Raw genomic sequence first — 21,612 nt, 5'->3', positions numbered from 1 at the left:
AGGGGGAGGTGTGGCCACAGCTCGTGCTCACCAGGGATGCCTGCACGGCAACCCCCAGACCCCCCTGGACAAACGGCCCCGAGCCAGCAGCAGAGCACATGAGGCTGTGCCCCCCTGCCCTGGACAGGAAGACCCAGTGTGCACAGCAGACAGGCTCTTCAGGGGCTCCCGGGGCTGCACCCCCCCATTCTGCCTGGACAAAGGGGCCACCCTCCGCCGCCGAGGCTGAGGATCTAAAGCAGCACTGCCCGCTCGCACTTTCTGCAGTGACTCACGTGTTCAACCTCTGCACCGCCCACTGTACCTGCCCCCGCCCACGCGTGGCTCCGGAGGACTTGAGATGTGGTTTGGGCAACGGAGGAGACGGATTTCTAAGCTTAGCTGCTTTTGATCAATTTCTATTCCAGTACCGCCTGTGGCGAGTGGCCCCTCGCTGGACAGGGCAGGTGGCCATGGTCTCCCTGCAGCCCCCAGCAGGCACGTCTTTGGACCCTGGTCCCTGCTGCTTCGAGGACTCCCACCAGCGTCAGATCACGGCTGACATTTATGTCCACAGATCTAAGAAAGCCCCTAAGCTGCCGCTTCTGTGATGAAGGCTCCACCTGGCTTCCCGTCGAGCCCTCCCAGTGGCCTGGGACACGCTACTTAGGACAGTTAGGTTCATGTCAGCAATATTTGTGCCAGGCCCTGGGCTTATGCCAGGGGTGCCTGCAGTAGGAGGGGGGAGGGCTCATTCCTAGACCACCAGGGAGCTTAGCGGCGGGCAAGGGAGCCCCAGGCCGGGCACCCCTCACTCCTCAGGCCTTCTGCCTCCACCCAGAGCTGTGCTGACGGGGACAGGCAGTCACACACCATTTGGGAGACCCTGATAGGCTGCCTCCCTCCCTCCTTTGAGCCTCAGTTTCCAAACCATTATTGCTGGAAACTTCATCTCTCAGAGCTGGATGAAAAATTAAATGCTCACTAGATGCATAAGGCATGTCACTGAGGGATTTCAAAGTCCTTCTTTTCCTGCTTCTCCAAAGCACGGGCTGAGGAATCCGGAGCGTCCAAAGTCCAGAGGTGCTGATTCAATCCTATGCAAAGCCCCCTAGTTCTTTTCGCTTCCAAACAGGATCCCAAGGGGTTCCTTACAACCAAGTGCCAGCCTCACCTAGCAGCCACTTCCATCTGCCCTGCACTGGGAGACTGCTGGACAGAAGGGACAGATAGAGGGGCTTCTCCAAGCCCCCATGATTATTTCTCTTGATGCAACAGCCAAATAAACTCACGGACCCCCTCCTCTCCAGCAATGATTTGCTGCTTCACCAGCACCGTCAGGAGGCTGAGAAGGCGTGCCAAGTGCAGGTGGGAGGGGGTGGAGCTGGAAGAAAGCGACAGTGGCTCCCAGAGGGAAGGGGACACGCTGAGGCCACCTGGCAGCCAAGGGAAGTTCTTCCCGCCTCTGTGAGTGGAGGCTGAGTGTCAAGAAAGGGGGCTAATCAAGACCCCTGACTTGCTGCATGGAGGTGTGCTGCAGCCTCTGGGGCTTCCAGGACTGGAGCTGGGGGTTTGGAGCAAATGCAAGGCTCTCCCTCCATCACGGAGCCCGTTTCCTGAGAGTCAGGGCAGGAAGGAATCTCGGGAACGTCACGTGTGAGGGCCCCGTTCTGCAGATTTGAAAGCAGACAGAGGCCCATAGGAGGAGAGCCTGGTCCAGGAACTCTGGACTTTCCACATCTGCGAGTCTTCCCACAAGAGACACAGCCAGCCACCAGCACCTCTCAGAATCCTGGTTTCCTGTTTCAGGCCTCAAGGTTTCTTATTACCTCCTTCCCTGCTCTGCACATCCGCAGGAAATCAGGTTAGGGTTGCTTCTGTCTCACCCTCCATGATCGTGTTTCAATATGTTTTCTCTGCATCCACACCTCATGTTGTAAGGAATTCCTGGAAATAGCTCTATGAGGCGGATGTGTTTTCCCAGAGGAGCCCAGCGATGACCCGGGATATGTTTCTAACCAAGAACTTGGCTCTGGCAGGAGCTACCTGGGGCCCTTACTCCCAGAGCTCTCCCAGATCCCACCTCTGCTGACGCCTTGCTCACACCCCTTATAAGCCTCAGGAAGAGGCTTGGATTTTTATGGTCTCCAATACTCAGCCAGGCCTTGCCTACAAGTGCTAAAAGAAATGTGCTTAGGGGCACCTGGGTGGCTCAGTCGGTTGAGCGTCCGACTTCGGCTCAGGTCATGATCTCACAGTTCGTGGGTTTGAGCCCCGCGTCAGGCTCTGTGCTGACAGCTCAGAGCCTGGAGGCTGTTTCAGATTCTGTGTCTCCCTCTCTCTCAGAAGAAAACCAAAAACCAAAAAACAAACAAACAAAAAAAACAACAAAAAAAAAGCATTAAAAAAAAAAAGATGTGCTTAGCTGGATGGTTGTGCTCTAGAACCATCTGGAAAGCGAAGACGGGGAGTCTGTTCAGAGGAGCCCCTAACGCTGGTTAGGCTGAGGCAGCTCAGGCAAGAGAAGAAATGGGCAAATAGAAGGTGAAAAAGGAAGAGGCAGAATACCATCGGTTTTCAGGGGCCACGCATGGGTACTAACTTCGGACTAGTCCTTTTCTACCTCAGCCTGAACAAGGGGGCTGGGGGTCAGGGGGACCTGTCGGTCACCCACACTGAGACAGCTCATAGGCTTCGTCATGACCCTTCCTCCCATGTTTAATGAAATCGCCTTAAAAAGAAGTCCCTATTGATATGTAGACTCTGACCGATTTCGTCTTTGTCGAAATGCCCACACGAGGCCCTTGGGTGTACAAGCTGCACTCACAGAGAATGGCAGGGTCAAAGTGACGCCCACTTTCCACCTGCCCCCAAGCCCCCCAACCTCGGTTCCAGACGTTCAGACAAATGAATGGCCCTCAGGTCACAGGACTAATCAGATGCCGCTATTTTAGGTCACGGGTCACAGCCAAGTCCTTCGAGTCGGGAGTTTCTGTTGCTTGGGAGAATGGCAGTTTTGAATGTGAGCAAAAAAAAAAAAAAGCATTGGTGGGAAGCTGGGTCCGCGACGGCTGAATGAGCGCAGGGATGAGTGGGGAGTGCCGGCCGGAGCTGGGGGCTTCATGCGTTTCCCTTGCCAAGGTCCGGCTTTATCTTACCCCAGGGGAAGGGAGAGCCCCGGACGGGAGGTCTCACCAGAAGCATATCCTCTGTGTTCTTATTAGTCAGCCCCGGGTGGGGCCTTCTCATAAAGGAGAAATGAATCCAGAAAACCAGAGTAAATTGTGCAATGGGGTGAGAGGGAAAGGCTCTGACCTAGAGCCTTGAGGGGGAACCAACACATTTGGGGCAGGGGGTGGATCCCAAGAGCTGCTGTTTGCTCTGCAAGCCTCATTTATTCACTCCAACCAGGGCCTCCCTCCGTGCGAAGTGCTGGGTCCTGGCGGCACGGTGGCCTGCGCTTCTCGAGCGGAAGACCCCTTCTCTCTGGCTGGGAGCCACCCAAAGCCAAGATGGCCGCCTCCTTCCTCGGCTTTCCCCAGAGGGAGCTTCCCTGGATCCTGCACACGGAGGGAGGCAGCCGGTCCCTGGTCAGCTGACCTGCGTCCAGTGCCTTCACCTGGGATGGGGTCTGGGGAATGGGGAGGCAGGGGACGCAACAGACTCCCAGAGATTAGATGACGTAGGTATGAGTTTGTACAGCTGGGTGTGGCAAAGGTGGGGTGCTGCCCCTCAGCTCCCCCATCCCTCGGGCTCTCTGAAAGTGAAGCTGGGGCCTCTCTGGGGAAGTTTTATGCAGGCAGACAGGCCACCGTCTCCTGGCCCCCTGTAGCCCTGGGGCTGAGTCTGCAGGTGTAGGGAACCCTTCCCCCAAAACCCTGGCTGGCAAGGAACCCATAAAAGCACTTGCATCTTACCCAGCACCAGCCACAGAGAATGCTGGTTCCGGAGGAGTCCCCGGGGGCCAGGCCCAGCCTCCAGCCCTGGATCTTCGTACATCACGGCCCCTTTGCCCCTCTCTGGGTCTCTGAGCCTGCCCGCATAAGGGGGCTGCTTTACATGACCATCGCTCAGCACCAACACCCCTCTGATTTCAGTCACGGCTTATTAAGGCCTTCTGGTGGCTCTTCCCTGCCTGGCCCCCAAGTGCAGGCAGGGCTGAAGGAAGACCCAGGGCCCCCGCCGCCCCACCCTCGGGCCCCTCACCTGTAGTACTCTACGTAGGTGGTCTGGTCGGCCACCTCGGTCAGCACCGCGGTGACCTCTCTCCACGCAGGCAGCCCTGACAGCTGGACAATGACATTGCCCGCCATCTGCTGCATGAACTTCAGCGTCTGGATATAATCGCTCCGGGCAGCCAGGATCTCACTGAGCCGAGCCAGGTGCTGCTCTAGGTCTACCTTCATCTTCTGGGTGGTTCCGGATACCTGCGGAAGGGGTCGGGGTTGTTAAGTTTGGCCTCCTGGGAGTGAGAGGAAGCCAGAGATGTACCTATCGTGACTTGAGCAGGAGGGCAGAGGCCCCGATTCCCCCCCCCCCCCCCCGGCAGCCATCACGTTCCTCCATCCATGGGGGGAGGAGAGGCCCAAACTGGCTTTAACTAGGCACCGGGCTCCCAGATGGGGAAACAAACCAAATCTGTTTTGCTTCCTTGAGGATTCTCTTAAATCTTTGAACACTTGGAGAATCAATTTTTTTTTTTTTTTTAGATGGAAGAATAGAGTATTTCACTGAAAAATACCTCTGTTGCTACCTGACTTTTTATTCCCACGATAGGCTTTCTAAAGGCCTCACAAGACAAAGGCTTGCTCCTGGGACCTAGCAACAGCTCAGGGTGTCCCGGGCCAGCATGAAGGCAGAACAATAGCACTTTGAAATGACACAAACGGACCGATCCTGCCTCCAAAGAGCCTGGCCAAGTGATGGGGGAAATCGGGGCCTGCTCTGTGGCCTCATGCACCCGCCCCTGCTGTGGTCGTCCAGCCAGGTGGATGGACGGGCTCCCTCCCCGGGCTGGGCCGTGAGGGCCCAGAGCTGAGTGGACCCCTGAAGGAACAGTTCTCTTTCCAAAGGTACAGAGGGAAGGGCGATGGCAAAGGCTGCCCTTGGCTTTCAAACAAGAAGCCACAGGTAGGGTCTGGTCCCAACAGCCCAGACGCAGGGTTCCTGCCGGACCCAGGGACGCAGCCTGGAGACCCCAAGCTCGTCCCTGCAAGCCTGCTCTGAGTCCGCATGCTGGCGGCGAGGGGACGAAGGCTCTGTTGTCAAAACTGGCCAAACCAACAAGCAGAACCGGATGGAGGGCGGAGTGTGTGCTAATCCTCCTCGGGCGGCCTCAGCTCCCCCGGGTCTGGAAGGAAGCTTAAATGCCAGGGGAAGGACAGAAGCTTCCCGCAGGGAAGGCCCATTAGATAACACTCCTGGTCACCAGCCGAGGGGCAACGTGTGAGGCAACACTGTGGCGTTTCGCATCTGCGCTGCGTTCCGGGTTCCAGAAAAGAGAATGGCCTCCTTTGTTCCCCTTTGTTTTGTTTTTCAATGTCAGAGCCTTGTTCCATTTCCTGGCTTGTTCTCCATTCTTACAAGCTGCTTAAGGACTAAGAGATACCAGACGGCAGAAGTAGTCTAGATCGGGCAGTTTCCAGCTTCACATGGAAGGAAAAGAGACATAAAGGCAGATTCTCTAACTATTAATAAACCCTCCGTTTCAATTCACGAAGATCCACGTGTAAGTGCTTCGTCACCATTGGTCCGAAAGGCACTATTACTAAGTGCCAAGATTAGGATATTTTTTATACTCCTCCATGATAGATAACGGGCTTTAGAGCAAAGGGCTGCTAAAAATGATCTGTAAACTTTTTCTGTAAGATGCTTGTTTTTTTCCTTCCATAGCTCTGCAGTTTTAACTTCTTGATTCCTTAAATCTCTCCTTGGGAAAAAAAAAAAAAACCCAAAAGCCAGTAGAACATCTGTCAGGTCCCTCGCTTCCTTCGGGATGGCCTCCCAAAGATAACAACAATAAAAAAAAACAAAAATCACAACGTTGACCTGCTTACGGCCCTGCCCCCTCCTGTTCCCCACTCCATTCCACTGCCTGCCCGGGCCTCACTCAGAGGATGACACAGAGCTCCCAAGGGACAGGGACCAGGGACGTGCCGGAGTTGGGACAGAGTTCTCCCCCACCCTGGTGACAAGCTCTGTGAACAACAGAGAACGGCTCACTCAGCTCCCTGGGCTGGCCTGGGATTGGGGCGAGCTGGCAGGTGTCCCCCAGAGGATGGAGCAGTGACCCCTGACCCAGCCGCAGCTGGGCGATCAGTCGCAAATTCTCAGCCGTGTGCCAGACCTACAGAATCAGGAACTGCGGGGGAGGACCCGGCAATCTGCGTTTATCAGGCACTCAAGTTTGAAAACCTTCCAGAGGGGAGGAAGCGTCTCTACTTAAGTGAGGTTTTCTAGAAGGGCAGTCACACCAGGGGGCAGAGGGGTTAGAGGTGTGCCTGATCCCCTGGGTGAGTGGCTGGAGCCCAAGCCCTCTTCACTGGAAGACAGGAGGTGGATGGGGGGCACTGGACCAGAGAGAGGACCCCTCCCCCCCCACACTCCCAAATGATCCTTTCTGACCACCCCCAAATCAAAATGTGCAGCTGACTCAGAAGCCTGCCAGTTCTGCCTGAGCCTTGAGCTGTGGCCCCCACCCACTGGGGTCCTCAGGGTGGAAGGGTGCAGGGGTGGGGCTTCTGGTCCAGGAGAGCCCTGAAGGGCTCATCTTGCTCTGGCCCGGTTCTGGCTGCCTGACCTGTTCTGGGAGTCCTGGCCTCCCCACCCCCACCTCCACCCACCCAAGCCTCCTCTCTCCTTCACAGTGATTACAGGAACATATATAATTATAGTAATTATAATAATGGCACTCATTATCATAGTCACCCCATCTGGGGGGACTTTGTAGATTACCAGGCACTTTCACCTGCATTATCTCATTGAACACCACTTTCAGCTGATGTTGGCCTTCATCCCTCAGATCCGGGGAGCCCTCCAAACTCTGCTGTCTCTCTTGTAGCCCTTGGGACCCAGAGTGGTAGGTGCCCACCCTGATGCCCACACCAGCCTCACAGGCTCTGGCAAGGGCCCAGAGCCCTGCCTTTCCACCGGGGGCCCCTGGGCTCCCCAGAGGCGGCAGGCGGGGGTCCTGGGCAGGACGGAGGCAGCTCCCAGCTGCCATCACACAACCTTGGGACTGCTGACCTCGACTTTCAGAAACGGTGCACTGAAGATGAGGGGTTGATGTCCAGGGACACACGGAACCCTTCCCTTTGGGAACGTGGGGGAGTTTGGAGATACGAGGCTTGCTCTGGAATGTCCAAACCTGGCCTGGGTACTCAGCCCTCGGGGTGGATGGGCCAGCCTGGGGGCTTGTTCCCAGCTCCTCTTGCGTGTGTATATTCCCATCTTACGGGAAGAACTCAATCTTTCCCATCAGGATGGCCCTAGTCAACTAGAGCAGGTCATGTCTCTGGGGCTTTCTGGGGCAAGGGACTCTCCTTTTGGGGATGGGTTCCTCCTCTAGGGGGTCTGGTGTTGGTGGGTGGTGGGAGGGTGGGAGGCAGAGCCTAGAGGCAGTAACCGAAGAGCCCCTTCCCCACCAGGGCAGAGGTGGGGGTTGGGGGGCCCAGAAGGTGTGGACCCCCCATGCCTCCAGGGCTGGTCAGGCTGTGTTCAGCCTCGAGGCTGCCGTCAGCCCCACATCCCAGCCACCCACCCTCGCCCCACAGAGCTGCCTCTGCCTGGTGTCTGGACGACTCAGTCTCCCAGGGATGGGTACCGATAGATGCAGGGGTGGATGAACGGGCGCGGCGAGACAGGTGGGCCCCGGTCGTGGCATGTGACCCTCAGGGCCCCAGAAGGGCTCTCTCTGAGGCCAGAGCCACGTCAGCAGCCTTCCTGGGTGCTGTCCCTTTAAGGCACACCACCCGACCCCTGCCAAGGGCTGCTGGGGGATTAAGGTCTTAGAGGAGCTTAAGGAGGGGCCATGAGGTCGAATCCTCTTCCAGACCCAGTACCAGGGCAATGTCCAAATGCTCTGGCTGGGGCTGGACTTTGTGGGCGACGCTGCCCAAAGACACAAACTGGCTGTTTGCTGAGGTCACCCCTCTGCAGGGGGCTGGGTCTGGAGGGGACCCGGAACAGTGTGGATGCCCAAAGACTCGCTTCCCTGAAAACTGCCCTCTGCCTTTTCTAACGGAACACGGCTCCTAGGGGTACAGGGACTATACCTGGAAACTGGCGAAGTTTCTAGGCCAGAGAAGGTGACAAGCACTTGGAGGCCAGTGTCAAGGTCGGTGTTTGAGAAAACCCTGATTCCGCACCCCTCCTCTTGGTCTCTCCCTGAGGCCAGCGGCCCAGCAGCGTGGCTGTGGCCCCAGAACTCTGACCCCTCCTCTGGCGGCCTGCACAGCCCTCCACCCTGAGCCCCCAGCTGGACGCCAGAGCCCGGAGGACACCTGCCTTACCATCCCTCAGGGCGCTTCGCTTGGTTTTGACGAGTTTTACACCTTGACATCTCATCAACCTCACGGCGCCCCATCCGTAGCACTTGAACATCAAACACCACGGGGCTGATTTTCCACATTCAGGCTCCCCTGGGACAAGCAGAGCTCAGCACCCCAGGACCCGGTCTGCACCCCTATCCTCACCGCCCCTCCCTGCCTGAAGAGCAGAAATTGCCTGTTTACTCCNCTGGCCGGGCTGTGACTGGGGCCCTTGTTCTGAGCACAGTGACCTCACGGGCTGCGCCCGGCCCGGCCAGCTGCTGCCCTTGAGCCTTACCAGCACATCTATCCCCGAGAAGGTGTGGTTCGCGTTGTCCAAGGCGTAGATCAGCTGGTACACCCCGTCACCGGTCTCGCTGTTTCCATAGAAACCAACGCCCACCGCAGCACTACAGGCGAGACCCCAAACAAAGTCAGAGGTGACACTGGAAGTTGTTTTCTTAAAGTACAGTATTTTTGGGGGGCAGATTCACAGAAAAGTTGAGCAGCGGTACAGAGATTTCCCATGTGCCCCGAGCCATTGAGAATACCTACAAATGACACATCATTATCACCCAGAGTCCACGGCTTACCCCAGGGATCACCCTTGGTCTGGTATGTTCTGTGGGTCTGGACAAACGTATGACACGTATCCATCATTACGGTATCCTACGGACTGGTTTCGCCGCCCTTCACCTCTGTGCTCCACCTATCCGTCCCTCCCTCCCCTGCAAGCCCGATCTTTTCACGTCTCCGCAGTTTCTTCCTTTCCCGGAATGTCATACGGTTGGAATCTGGCAGTGAGCATCCGTTTCAGGTCGGCTCCCTTCACGCAGCGATGCGCCCTTAAGGTTCCTCCGCGTCTTTTGATGGCTTGAGAGCTCATTTCTTTCTAGTGCTGAGTAACAGTCCATTGTCTGGATTTACCCATTCACCTAGGAAGGGCACCTCGGTTGCTTCCAAGTTTTGGCGATTATGAACAGAGCTGCTCTAAACATCCGTGGAAAGCGGGTTTTTGAGTAAGGCGCTCTCTCCTCCCCAGGAAGGGAGGGGAGGGGGTTCTGGCAGGCGAGGGGGATGGGGGTGAAGGTTCACGGCCACCTGGACCCTGGCCTGGCTGACTAGCTCTACGGTGCATTTCCTTTAGGCACAGAATACTCGTACTGTCTTCGAGTCCGGCAGCTCCGAAGGGGGGACGGTTGCCTGCCTGGCCCTAGGGATTCTGCTGCAGTAGATTTGGGGCCTGCACCTTCACCTGCTCCCCAGGGGACTGTCACAGGGAGGCTTGGGGGACCACTGAGGTCTCTCCTGAAACCTCCAAGAGCTGGGGTCTCCCCCCTCTCATTCTCTACCCTTTCCCCCTGCTTCCCCACAACACCCATGGGGCCACCTGCTGTACTGAAACCTTCCAGTTGGTAGAAAGTTCCTTCTTACGTGGAGCTGAAGCCTACGTCCTNGCCCGGAATAAGCCTCTAATTCTGCAAGACGCCCCTCAGACATGGAATGGGGCTCCGTGTCACCCCTTCCCTCCTGCTCTCCATGTCAGACACGTGCCCTCCAGACCCCGGTCCCCATGATCACCGTCCACAGGGTTCAACCCCTCCAAGGGGTCACTGTCACTCCTAAACACGGCCTCTGGGTGAGGCACGCAGGCCAGGTGTCCACCCGGCTCTGAGCACCGGGGGCTAAGCCCTGGCAGCCCCCCACGCCCCACCGCCGACCCCATGGCCTATGACGCCCCTGGATCTCCCCTCCTTCCTGGAGTCCCGCTCTGATTCTCGTTTTGTTTTAAGCAAAAGCAGAGCTTTAAATCTATCGCTGTGAAACTGCATCTAGTTGGTTTTAGTCCAACATTCCAGCCGGGACAAATCATCTCACATCTCGCCTACGTCATCTGCTGTACTTCGTCCGCCCCTTGCCGCTGGGGGGCATCTGAAGGTTCACTGAGCAGCCTCCGAGATTTCACCCAGAGCAAACACTAACTTTGGGGGTGGGCGGGAGATGAATGCACACGTGTGCACACTTACATGTTTTCTCCGCTCCTTAAAGAGGAAGGATCTAGGGAGGAAGCCCTGGGAGATTTCACCGAAACCTCCTCCCAGGGTGGGCTCAGCCCTGAGCTCAGTGTTTCTCAGAAAGTGGCTCTTGGACCACAGGCCAGAATCACCTGGAGCGCGTGTGGAAAGTGTGGGTAAGGGGCGCCCACCGTGTCAGCGTGCACTTAGTTGAAAGCAAAGTTCCTACCGCTTCCTGTGTGTAACACACAGACACGCACACACGCTGGCCTTGGTTTGGTGGCCTGCTGTGCACTCCGTTCAGTCAAGCACATGTTCAACCAACTCTGAATCCACTTCACTGCACCACTGTCCAGTCCGTATTTCTCCATGACAGCCACGGGGATGGCCGTCCAGCTGAGATACTCAGACATTAGACCCGCTGTAGTCTTATGATCTTCTATTCAGGGACATTATTTAAAAAAAAAAATCTTTAGGGGCACCCGGGTGGCTCAGTCGGTTAAGCATCTGACTTCGGCTCAGGTCAGGATCTCAGGGTTCGTGGGTTCAAGCCCCACGTCGGGCTCTGTGCTGACAGCTGAGCCTGGAGCCTGCTTCAGATTCTGTGTCTCCCTCTCTCTCTGCCCCTCCCCCATCCCTGACACTCTCTCTATATCTCTCAAAAAACAAATAAACATTAAAATTAAAAAAANTATTTATTTATTTATTTTAATATTTTTATTTATTTCTAGAAGAGAGAGAGAGACAGCATGAGCAGGGGAGGGTCAGAGAGAGAGGGAGTCACAGACTGAAACAGGCTCCAGGCTCTGAGCTGGCAGTCAGCACAGAGCCCGATGCAGGGCTCGAACCCACGAACCGCGAGATCATGACCTAAGCGAAAGTCGGACGCTTAACCGACTAAGCCACCCAGGCGCCCCTAAACATTAAAATTTTTAAAAGATTGTTATTATGTTCTGAAAAATACCGTTTGTTTGCTCCTTGTGCTTCTAACTTTCTCCTTTAGTTTCCCTGCGTCAGGATCTAGTGTTTTCGGGGATTCAGCATGAAGCCAACGCCTTTCCATCCCTTGCCCTGTTTGGGGGATGGGAGATGTTCTAATTTTCTGCCTTCTCCTAGTCTGGATTTATCGGAGCTAGTCTGGGAGGGCACGTGGCCCTCCAAGACCAGACATGGCCGCGGCTGTGTAACGAGGACTTCCCGGCTCCCTCTGGGCGTCATGGGTCCTGCCTGGGCCACACGGACCATTTCTGCCTGATAAAAGAGAGAATAAATGCGGCAGTGGCTCTGCCTACCTTTCCCAGCTATAAAATTACTGTCTCCCAAATAGAAACACGAGGAGCTCTCCTCATACCCCTTTTGTCATTTCGGGAACCTGCTGCTGCTGCTTTCTTCTGTGGACTGAAGCTCCCCTCTTCTCCAGAAGAATCTGAGCACAACCTTCCAATCTGAGCATAACCCCAGTGAAGGTGACTGTCGACCATTCCACTTACGGCTGTTCCCCAAGACCCCCATAGCACCCTCACCCCAACCCCTTCATCTGCTCTCTCGGCTCCAGCCTCACTGGCTTCTTTCAGTTCCTTAAATGTTCTGTGCTCCCTCCTGCCACAGGGCCTTTGCACATGCTCCTCTTCCTTCCAGCTGGAAGCATCTTCTCCTACCTTGCCCCGACTTCTGCCTGGTCAGCCCATGGGTCTTGGTCACCCAGTAACGCCCGACTCGAGTCGGCCATCAGCTTTACACTTGTTCCTTTCCTCCAAACTTACTCCTCAGTTTGTAATTTAGTTTGTAACTGTAAACAGTATGTGGTTCTCTGCCTCTCCCAGTGGACCAAGGGCCACGGAAGGCAGAATTAGCGCCTGTGCTGCTTACCGCTGGCTCGCTCTCGCCTGGTACAAACAGCACGGAGAATTTTGAAGAGTGAGTCATGCCACACGCCTTCCTTCTGTTCTGGGTTTTCCTTCAACAGCTGGTAATTATCGCTTATTGGAACTGACCCTCCAAAGTCATTCTTACTGTTCCAAAGTATCCTTCTGTCATTTGCAGTTTGTTTGTTTGTTTGTTTAAATCTGATTTCCCATAGACAGGGCTCACTGCCGGGTGAGCACTACGGGTTCCTTGCTGTCTCTCGCTCCCCTCCAGCAGGAGGCCTTTATTCTGGTTACTTTGTGGCACCTCCTCTCTGCCGGGAGTCAGACTTGTCTTTGAACTCCTGACTCGGGCAGTTTATGATTTAGGACCCAGCTGTGTGTTCCCTGCCCACCCCCACCCCCCACCCCTGCAGCCCTAGTGCTCAGCGTGTTGGCATCACTGTTCCTTCTTGCTGCTTCCGTATCTTGGCTTAGAGGACCCTTAGGTCGCAGGGGGGACGGGACAGGATCATGGTGTCATGGAGAAGAGACCACAGTAAGAAGTGAGGCTGCAGCCCAGGTATCCTCACGCCCAGGACCAGTGCGCCCCTCCTGCCTCTCGTTCTGCTGCTGAGAGGGCTAATAAGTCCCACCGTGGGACACAACGGACACTTAGGAATGAGGCTCTCTACGCCTCGAGGCTGACCGCCCCCAGGAGCGTCTCAGGGTGGATCCGAGGCTTTTGGAAAAACCTCTGTAGATACGAGAACAAGAAACATACAAGCAACTCCCGAACACAGAGCATGTGTGGGTCCCGCCCGGGGGGTGTGGGGTTCTTGCGTGGAGCTAGAAACCCTCCTTCGCCGTATGACGGCACTGAGAGCTACTGATGTCTTGAGAAGACGGAATTGATGGAGACGCAGTCAAGTGTTCTCTGACCTCGCAGAGCAGCGGGCAGGGTAGCCAGATGCAAACAACAGACACGCCCTCTGTCCATCCCCGATACCTGGCAAGAAGAGCCTTCACCCTGTGCAAGGCTCTGCCATCAAGGTACCTGGAGCTCGGTCAGGAGACGTGGCCAGACAACAGATGAACCTCTTGGGGTTTGGTGAGGGGCTGGTTGGTGGCGGAGGGAGAGGAAGCAGGGGTCATGGTCATCACGACACACGCGATCAGGCCCACACAAGCTCCCTCCTGCACCCGTGGGCACTGGGCCCGCCTCGCCCCCTTGCTCACACGGCGCCCAGCGCACGGGGCACTCACCAGCAGATGAGGCCGGCCACCACCGCCGTCCAGGTGACACAGCAGGAGTTGTGCCGCTTGGTCTGAACGGCCTCATCCCGCCTGCAGCAGCATGCACAGACCACGTACGCCGCGAGGAAGATGAGGTTCAGGCCCAGGCAGACGGCGGCCAGCAGCCCCAGGAACATCAGCGACTGCAGAAGAGATGCCAGACATCACCACTTGCACCACTTGGTCCCATGGTAGCTCTGGGAGGTGCCTTGCCCCGGGGCCCCAAGCTCCCACTCCGGCTGTGGGTGTAGAAGCCGTGACTACACGTGGTCTGTCACCCATCCCCTCCTCTGCCCTGCCTCCCTCCTCCCACAGTTGAGGCTCCCACCCCGTACACAGGGCGCCTGGCACTCGGGCGGGGTGGGGGTGTGGGGGCGGAAGTGAGGGAGAAGGAGCTCGGCTCAGGTTGGTGGTTTATGCGCCTGCATGAAGATATGGACCAGGCCCTGCCTCATGAGCCACCCTGAGACGTTCAACAGATGGGGCAGGAACCGCCAGCTGGCAGTGGGGGCTGTGGGTGATAAGCTGCGTGGCTGGGGGACAGACAGGGAGGGGGACATCCACGGGGGTCCGAGGGCCGTGGCCTCCTGGAGGCTACAAGGCTTGCGCAGGATGTTGCGGAAGCCACGCGGAACCAGGGACAGGGCCAGGAAGGGACGCCTGGGGCATCTGCTTCCTCTGAGCCTTGTTCTAGATGCTGGGGGCCCTCCAGAAGCCAGCTGTGCTGGAGGGGGAGGGGAGAAGCCAGGACATGCTCCCATGGGGTCCGTTTCATTAAATCCATAAAGGGACAGACGTCCGCCAGGTGCCAAGAGCAGCAGCAAAGCCCCAAATTCTGAAGGCGGCAGGAGGCGTCGTCTCAGGCCAGCCGAGCACCTCAGGGTCCTGCAGATGAGCCGCCGTCTGCCAGGAGGCCCGCAGGCAGCCCCCTCCTTGCCCTCCAGTCTCTGGCATCAGCCAGATGGACACCAGATGGCCCCAGGATTGGTGGCCGGCGGCCAGGGCTGGACCTGTCAGGCTCCTGAGCTTCCAGCCTCCCCCTGCTCCACCCATGCGCCCTCGGGTGGTCCCCGGTCTGGAGCCCCCAGCGCTCGAGTGCGGGGTGGGACTGCTGGGGTGGGAGCCTGTTTCAGGGAACCCTAATGCTGGTGGGGGTGACCGGCAGAGTTGGGCAGATGCCAGGACCTCCCGGTCTAAGATGGGAGACCAGACTTGTGCGGGGCTGCACACACGCAGAAGACGGCCCTGGAAAACAGAGGCTGGGCTCTGTGGTCCTCAGGCTGGGGGCTATTTTAGATGGGGGTGGGGGGCTGGGCAGGGGCTCAGAGAAGTGAGGCACCTACTGGGTCTACCCTGGCTCTCCTTGCTTGGCCCTGCGAGGTCTCAGGGACCCTGACTCAAGCTACTCTCCTGGTCACCTGCACCTGGAGGCTTCTGAGCCTCACGGACAAACGGCCAGGGTGGTAGGGACGACCCAGAAGCGGCAGGAGCCATGGCTCATTTGGGAACGGGGATGCCAGAGGGGCCGTAGCGTGGCTTCACCTCCACTTGGGAGAAATACGTCACTGGTGTGGCAGGAACTCGCCTCTCCGCTGGCCTCCCTCCCTTGGCAGTGTGGACGAGAAGCCCCCCTCCAGGCAGCTGGGAAGGCCTAGTGGATCAAAGCACATCACCCCTGCAGAAGGGTCCCTAAGGGGCGGCGCCTGGGGGGCTGAGTCAGTTAAGGGTCCGACTTCTGCTCAGGTCATGATCTCACAGTTTGTGGGTTCGAGCCCCGCGTCGGGCTCTGTGCTGACAACTCAGAGCCTGGAGCCTGCTTCCGATTCTGTGTCTTCCTCTCTCTCTGCCCCTCCCCTGCTCACGCTGTCTCTCTCTCTCTCTCTCTCTCAGAAATAAATAAAAACATTAAAAAAAAAAACAAACAAACAGAAGTGTCCCTGAAATCCTCATGGTGTGGCCGGGCATGGCCTGTCCCGTGACTGACCCACCCGGGGGAGAGGGTAGAGAGGAGTGGCCACCTTCCTGCCCCCAGCCCGCACGTCCTCACTGGAGGGTCTTGCAACCCTAGGCCAAGGTGAAGAGGGCCAAGGAAGACGGATGTGAGGGGCTCACCACTCAAAGTGAAGTTCACTGGCCCGTTCAACACGGACCTCTCTTAGAATGCAGAATCTTGTTAGAAATGCAGGGTCTCAAGCCTCACTCTGGACCCTAGTGAGTCAGAACTGCATCTAGGGATGATGCAGGAGAGCCACGTCCCGCGCAAGTCTGGGAGCACCGATTAGTGTCGACAGACTTCCTCAAACCTTTTCCAGCAGCTTAACATTTTCTTTGAACACACTTGCTTAGCGGAGGCTGGTTATCCAGGGCCTCCTGTGACTGAGGAGTGGACAGAAAAGCCACGCTTTGTCCTGGCCACCCTCTCGCAGGCCCCTAAGGCCCCTCTGCTAAGACCCAGGGATCCCCTTACCAATCTGCAAACCACTGTGCAACGAGCATGTGGCCACAAGCCAGCAATTCCGCTCCTGGATATTTACAGAAAGCAGGGCCTGTGTCCCCGGAGAATACGTACATGAACGTTCACAGCAGTGGCAATGGCCCAAGAGCAGAAACAACGCAAATGTCCACCAACAAGAAAACAAATACATCCACATCGTGCTCTAGTCATAAACTGCAATACTACGCGGCCGGGGGAAGAAAGCCGCAGCTCCACGCGGCCGGATGGCGATCTCAGGGACACAGTGGCGGGAGAGACAGGCCAGGCCAAGCGGCAGACATAAAGTTCAAAGTCAGAGAAGCCCACCTATATTTTTATTTTTCTTTCTTTCTTATTTTTTAGAGGGAGAAAAAGTGCATGTGCATGTGTGTGAGCAAGCGAGGAAAGGGCAGATGGAGATAGAGAGAGGGAGGAGGAATCTCAAGCAGATTCCATGCTCAGCACGGGGCTCGATCCCACGACCCTGGGGTCAGGACCTGAGCCAAAATCAAGAGTCGGATGCTCAACCAACTGAGCCACCCAGGTGCCCCAGAGAAGCGTACCTCTAGTGACAGGTGGGAACAGTAATTCCCTTTGGGAGGGTATCAACTGGGAAAGAGTGTGAGGGACTCCTGAGGGGCTGGGAATGTTATCAGGATGGTATTGTACGCACATAACGAGGCGCACACTTTCAAGTTGTTCCTAATGAAAAAAAAAAAAGCAACCAAATCCAGACAGACCTTTTGTGTACATCTGAGAGTAGTTAACACCCAGACCTCCTCCCCGCTACCCTTGACTTCTAGCTGGCTTCCTGGCCAGTCTCTCCCTAGCAGGAAAAGCCACCACTCTGCCACGTGTCCCCACCCAGCGAGGGAGGACCTCTACGCGGTAGTCTAGACGTGGGTCGGTGCCATTTCAGTCTCTGCAAACAGAGGCCAGCTGCTGCCCTTAGTCCGTGTGCTGCCCCTCTGGTCATGCTCTCTGAGCCTTCTCGGCCCCCTGCACCCCTGCGAGCCTAGTCCCTGGGGCAGGGCCTCCCAAGCCGGGCAGCTGCTGCCTCAAGTGGGCTCCCCGTCGTGCAGCCCAGCCTGGGAGACACCAGGCCTGGGAAACCCAAATGCAGGGGGCCCTTTGGTTATCAGTTCACTTTCAGATCTCTCCCTGGGTGCTGGGGGGATAGGGTGGGACAGGCTGGGGAGGGGTGCGGGGCAGGGAAGGAAAGGAGGAAGTTGGGGAAGGGAGGAAGGAGGAGCTGGAGGGAGGAGGGAGTGGAAGCCTAACCAGCAGAACCACCCCACAGCCACCTCCATGTCATCTGCACCCCGGGAATGGGCAATTATTTTCTTGCCCCTAATTAACACTGCAAGTCCGTGTGTGTGGCAGGTGGGGGTGGGGGGGGGCAAACCTCCCTTCCAAAGGGAGCTGGGAGCTCTGCTCACAAGTCCCCTGCTCCGACAGAGCCTAGAAAGTAGTTTCCCACATGAGCCATGCCACCCCAGTGCCCAGAGGTGGCCACCACCTCCCCGCCCTGCCACACACCAGCCCGCAGCAGCTCCACAGCAGGGCTCGGGGCTCCAGCCTCTCTCCTCATCAAAGTGACTTCAATTAGTTCTGGTTTGTCACTTTGTAATGAGAATCCCAGAGCACGAAGCCAGGACCCGAGCTGGGGCGGCACTGACTGATTTGTACTCTGGGAACGCGGACCATGATGGGCTTCTGCACTAGGCAGGGGAGGGGGCGTCAGCCTGAGCACCCTCTATGCCAGGATGTCAGGAGACAGCTAGAGAGCGAGCCAGCCTGGGGGCGAGGCAGAGGGAGGGGAGCTGCACCACTGGAGGGAAGGGTTAAGCCCCCCCTCACCCCCAGCAGGGGAGGGGGGCGCAGCGTGATCGTCTGATGACCATGACTCAGTGTTCAGACTGGATGAATGGGGCTTCCTCATTCCAAGTTTGGCTCCTCGGCTGGGCTCCCAGCCGGGCCTTTCCTCCTGAGAGCTACCCCCAAGGAAGGGGGTGGGGGAAGCCCTGTAGTTCTGGGTCTGGCCCCCACTGGGACTCTCTGGGGAGCCTATGAACTGAACCACCATCCAAAATTTACGCATGGAAATCCAGGTCTAAATGTAAAAAGTTGAAAACCTCTCCTCTACGTCATCATGCCCATCCGGAAAGGATGGCTCGTCTCCCAAAGCCCGGAAAGGAAAGGTGGAACAGGAAGCACATGTGTGGCTCTTGCACCTTGACCATGGCCACCACGAACCTTTGCACGGCCTTTGGAACTTCACTAAGACACTTCAAGTACATCAGTTCATCAGCATCTGGTGTCCCTGCTGTTGGGGGAGGGTGGGGTGAAGGCACAGCTGAAGGAAGGAATCCAAGTAGCTTGTTCTGGGAAAGAGACACAACCGGATTCAGGGCCAGGTGCTCTCTCTGTGTCCCCAACTCCGCCCTGTGGACACCTGGCCAGGTGGGGTCTCCTTTCCAAGCTGTGCTTGTGGCAACTTACGACGTGCCAGGCACTGACCATAAGCTTTAGATCTGTTCACTTATCAGGTCCTTTCCTCCTCCACTTGACCACGGGTGTTTTCTCCATCTCCACCCCTCGTGCATCAAAGGTGAGAGAGTCAGGCTGAGAGGTCCGGGGTCGGCTTCCCCTCTGCACACACAGCTTGGAACTGGGGGCGCAGGGTCAAGTCCACGGGTTGGGGGAGGAGGGATGGCAAGATCAACCCTCAGTGGGCTTTCACTGCTCCTCAAGACTCCAGAAAGTGGATGGGAGCCCCTGCTTCCTTAGGAATGTTCTGGAAGCTGAATTTGCTCAGGATATTTCAGGTCACCAGGGGAGTTACTAGTCTGTCATCTCCACTCTTCTAAGAGCTCCCTCTCCTTCCAAGTCCCTGCACAGCTTTGCCTTCTGGAGCTTTCCTCCAGTCCTGCCCCTGCCTGTTGCCCTTTCCACTTACTCTTTGGTGCACACACTCATGCACCGTATCACCGGATCGTTCATTTGAACATTCGGGGCATCAGTTAGCTCCTCCCTGATCAGTGTCTGTAGAAGAAAAATCTCTTTCTTCTGTATCGCCCGAGAGGAGTTTGCCCTCAGACATGTTACTGAACCACAGGCTAGTCTAATGATGTGTGTCACCGGGTCCCACTATGTGCTACGGGCCCTCCATGCACTGAGCGTGTTGCATACAGTGTCTCATTCAATACTTGCAGATGAGGGAAGTGAGGCTCGGAGATGTACAGACACCAGAGAGGACACACGGTAAGTGATAGAACTGGGATTCCTATCCAGGCAGCTGGATGGCAGAGCCCCAGCCCCACATACTCAGCTGTGGCAGCCGAGCCCAGAAGCCTTGGCGATCACGTGACCCCACGTCTGGCACAGCCCTGGCCCCAATCAAGTTTGCTGAGCACTCAGATGACTGACAGTAGAAGGTGTCCGATCCCTGGTGTTAACTGACCTGTCATCTGGGAGGAAAGAGGCTGCCAGGAGAGACCCCATGGTCAGACACTAAGGAACTTAGCCAACTATGAGCCTCCTTAAATAACACGCCAGGCCCCACTTTCCATCCTGGCCCACCACACCCACATCCCACTCAGTGCCCTCAGGAGGAGGGCCAGGCAGGCCGCTCGCTCATCATTGGAAGTCATTTGATGCCCAATATGGTGTGCCAGGGTCTAAACCTGGCACAATACGGGGAGGAGAGGGGCAGGGGCTGTGAGTGAGTCCCTGCGGCCCAGCGGCCACCTGTCCATGGGACTGAGTGAGGTCGGGGAGCTTCAGGCCCCGCCAGCCACAGCTGTAGGCTGGACAGGCGCTGTCTCTGTGGCCATGTTGGGGGTGGAGGAGTGGCGGGGGAGTGCCCTCCCCCCCTCCCCACTCTACCACTCCTGAAGGTCTTCTTGGCTCAGCCAGTTTGCATTTCTTCCCATGGAGAGGAGAAGATTATGGTTAGAGACCCTGGGTGCAGGATCTAGGGCGCAGGATTTGGGACACACCAACACACACACACACACACACACACACACACACACACACACACCAACCACACAGCTGTCTCAGAAATCATATCCGCCTCTTTTCATGCATTTATTGGGAGCGGAAGACTCCCTGGACCTACCCCCAGGCGGCCGCATTCTCAGGGAAGGCTGACTTCCACAGGCAGGGCTCTGGGAGAGGGAGGGGCAGACACAGAGGAGGAGGGAGCCCTCTAACCGGCCTGACTGCCTCTTAGCAGGACGGGGTCCTATGGCCTCCTCTTTCTGGAAGGGCAGGCACCATGTGCCTGGGGCCTGAGGGTGACGGGGACACTAGGGGTTATTATTAGACTCCCAGTCACCACCGGTGCACAGCACAACCTGTCAGATCAGGGTCCCTGGGGGGCCCTGCAGGAGAAAGGCCTGGGTGGGTTGGGGAGGGGGGAGCCGACCAGCTGACTCCAGGCTCAGCCTCCCACTCAGCCTCCCTAGACCCAGCAGACTCAGCTCTGCCCGGACCTGCCCCACACTGACAGCTCAGGCCCCAGAACCTGACACTTCTGCAGGCAAAGGCCACCAGGGGTCAAAGTCCCAAGATGGGTCCCGTCCTGGGCTGTTCAGCCTGAATCTTTGACCCAACAGTGAATTGACTCAGCTGAGCCACAGGAGGCCGGGGCGGCCTTGGCCAGACCCAGACCCAGACCCAGAAGGCCCGGGGGGGAAACGTGCGGTTCCGCCAAGGCCCGGAGGTCTGGGGAGCCCCTCCCCCTAGGGCAGTACAGAAACGGCAGGGGGGAGGGCCGGCGGAGCAGGGAAAAGGCAGAATGCAAGGATGAGGGGAGTGGCCGGCCACGAAGCCCAGACCCTAGAAATCCAGGGCCTTGGAGCGTCTGTACAGAGCGGGGTCGGGGGCCGCCGGTGTGAGATGGGGCTGACCGGGGCCACGTTCCTTCCCTCAAACACCCACACGTGGCCGTGGGTTCCCCCCCGCCGCCCCCTCCGCCAGCCAGGAGCCAGCCCTGCGGCCGTCCAGGAGGGGCCCAGGCAGAGGTGTCGGCAACGGCTCCCGCGCCGCAGGCAGGGGCTGGGGAGGGAGGGGCGCTGTGGAGCCGAACTCGGGGAGACCAGTCAGTTTCTGCTCAAACTTCTCCCAGGCCACACACACCCGGAAAGAGAGCGCCCGTCTTGGAACCGCAGACGGAAGAAAAGCCCGAGGCGCCTCTGGCACCCCCGAAGCTCGCTCGGGAGCTGCCCGGGTACCCGTACAAATACCCGCTCCCCCGCGCTCGGCCCCCTCCCCCGCGCGCAGCCGCCGCGCCCTTCTTCCCCGTAGCCCATCCCGGGCATAACTCCCGAATTTTCCAGTTTCCCCGGCCCACGAGGTTCCCAGACGGGAAGGCCGTGGCCGAGCGTCCCGGGGGAGAAAGGGAGAGGGGTGATGAAGCTGCGGGGGACCGTGGGGACGGGTCGGAGAGGCGCGTGGACCGCGGGGGTGCG

At 57.6% G+C, this 21,612-nt stretch overlaps 1 protein-coding gene across 1 annotated transcript; it reads right to left on the bottom strand.

The window, feature by feature from the left end:
• Window positions 1-2,419: 2,419 nt before the first annotated feature.
• Window positions 2,420-18,426, bottom strand: LOC144224940 (protein tweety homolog 2-like). The gene is made up of 7 exons (XM_077756039.1): window positions 18,392-18,426; window positions 13,633-13,805; window positions 8,806-8,917; window positions 4,186-4,406; window positions 3,897-4,012; window positions 2,748-2,796; window positions 2,420-2,429 (listed from the first exon to the last, which is right to left on the bottom strand). The coding sequence occupies exons 2-7, from the start codon at window positions 13,797-13,799 to the stop codon at window positions 2,420-2,422; spliced, it is 675 nt and encodes a 224-aa protein (XP_077612165.1). The 5' UTR covers window positions 13,800-13,805; window positions 18,392-18,426.
• Between the last annotated feature and the right edge of the window lie 3,186 nt (window positions 18,427-21,612).

The sequence above is a fragment of the Crocuta crocuta genome, unplaced genomic scaffold (assembly GCF_008692635.1).
Source record: "Crocuta crocuta isolate KB4526 unplaced genomic scaffold, BGI_CrCroc_1.0 scaffold50, whole genome shotgun sequence".
Classification (NCBI taxonomy): Eukaryota; Metazoa; Chordata; class Mammalia; order Carnivora; family Hyaenidae; genus Crocuta; species Crocuta crocuta.
The sequence above is the reverse complement of the archived record's forward strand: the minus strand, read 5'-3'. Positions and strand labels throughout refer to the sequence as shown.

Coding starts and splice junctions, on each gene's coding strand:
- LOC144224940 (XM_077756039.1), bottom strand. CDS start 13,799: ATGTTCCTGGGGCTGCTGGCCGCCGTCTGCCTGGGCCTGAACCTCATC. Junction 8,918..13,632: donor GTGGCCGGCCTCATCTGCTG/GTGAGTGCCCCG, acceptor TCTCGCCTGTAG/TGCTGCGGTGGGCGTTGGTT. Junction 4,407..8,805: donor TCTCGGGGATAGATGTGCTG/GTAAGGCTCAAG, acceptor CCCCTTCCGCAG/GTATCCGGAACCACCCAGAA.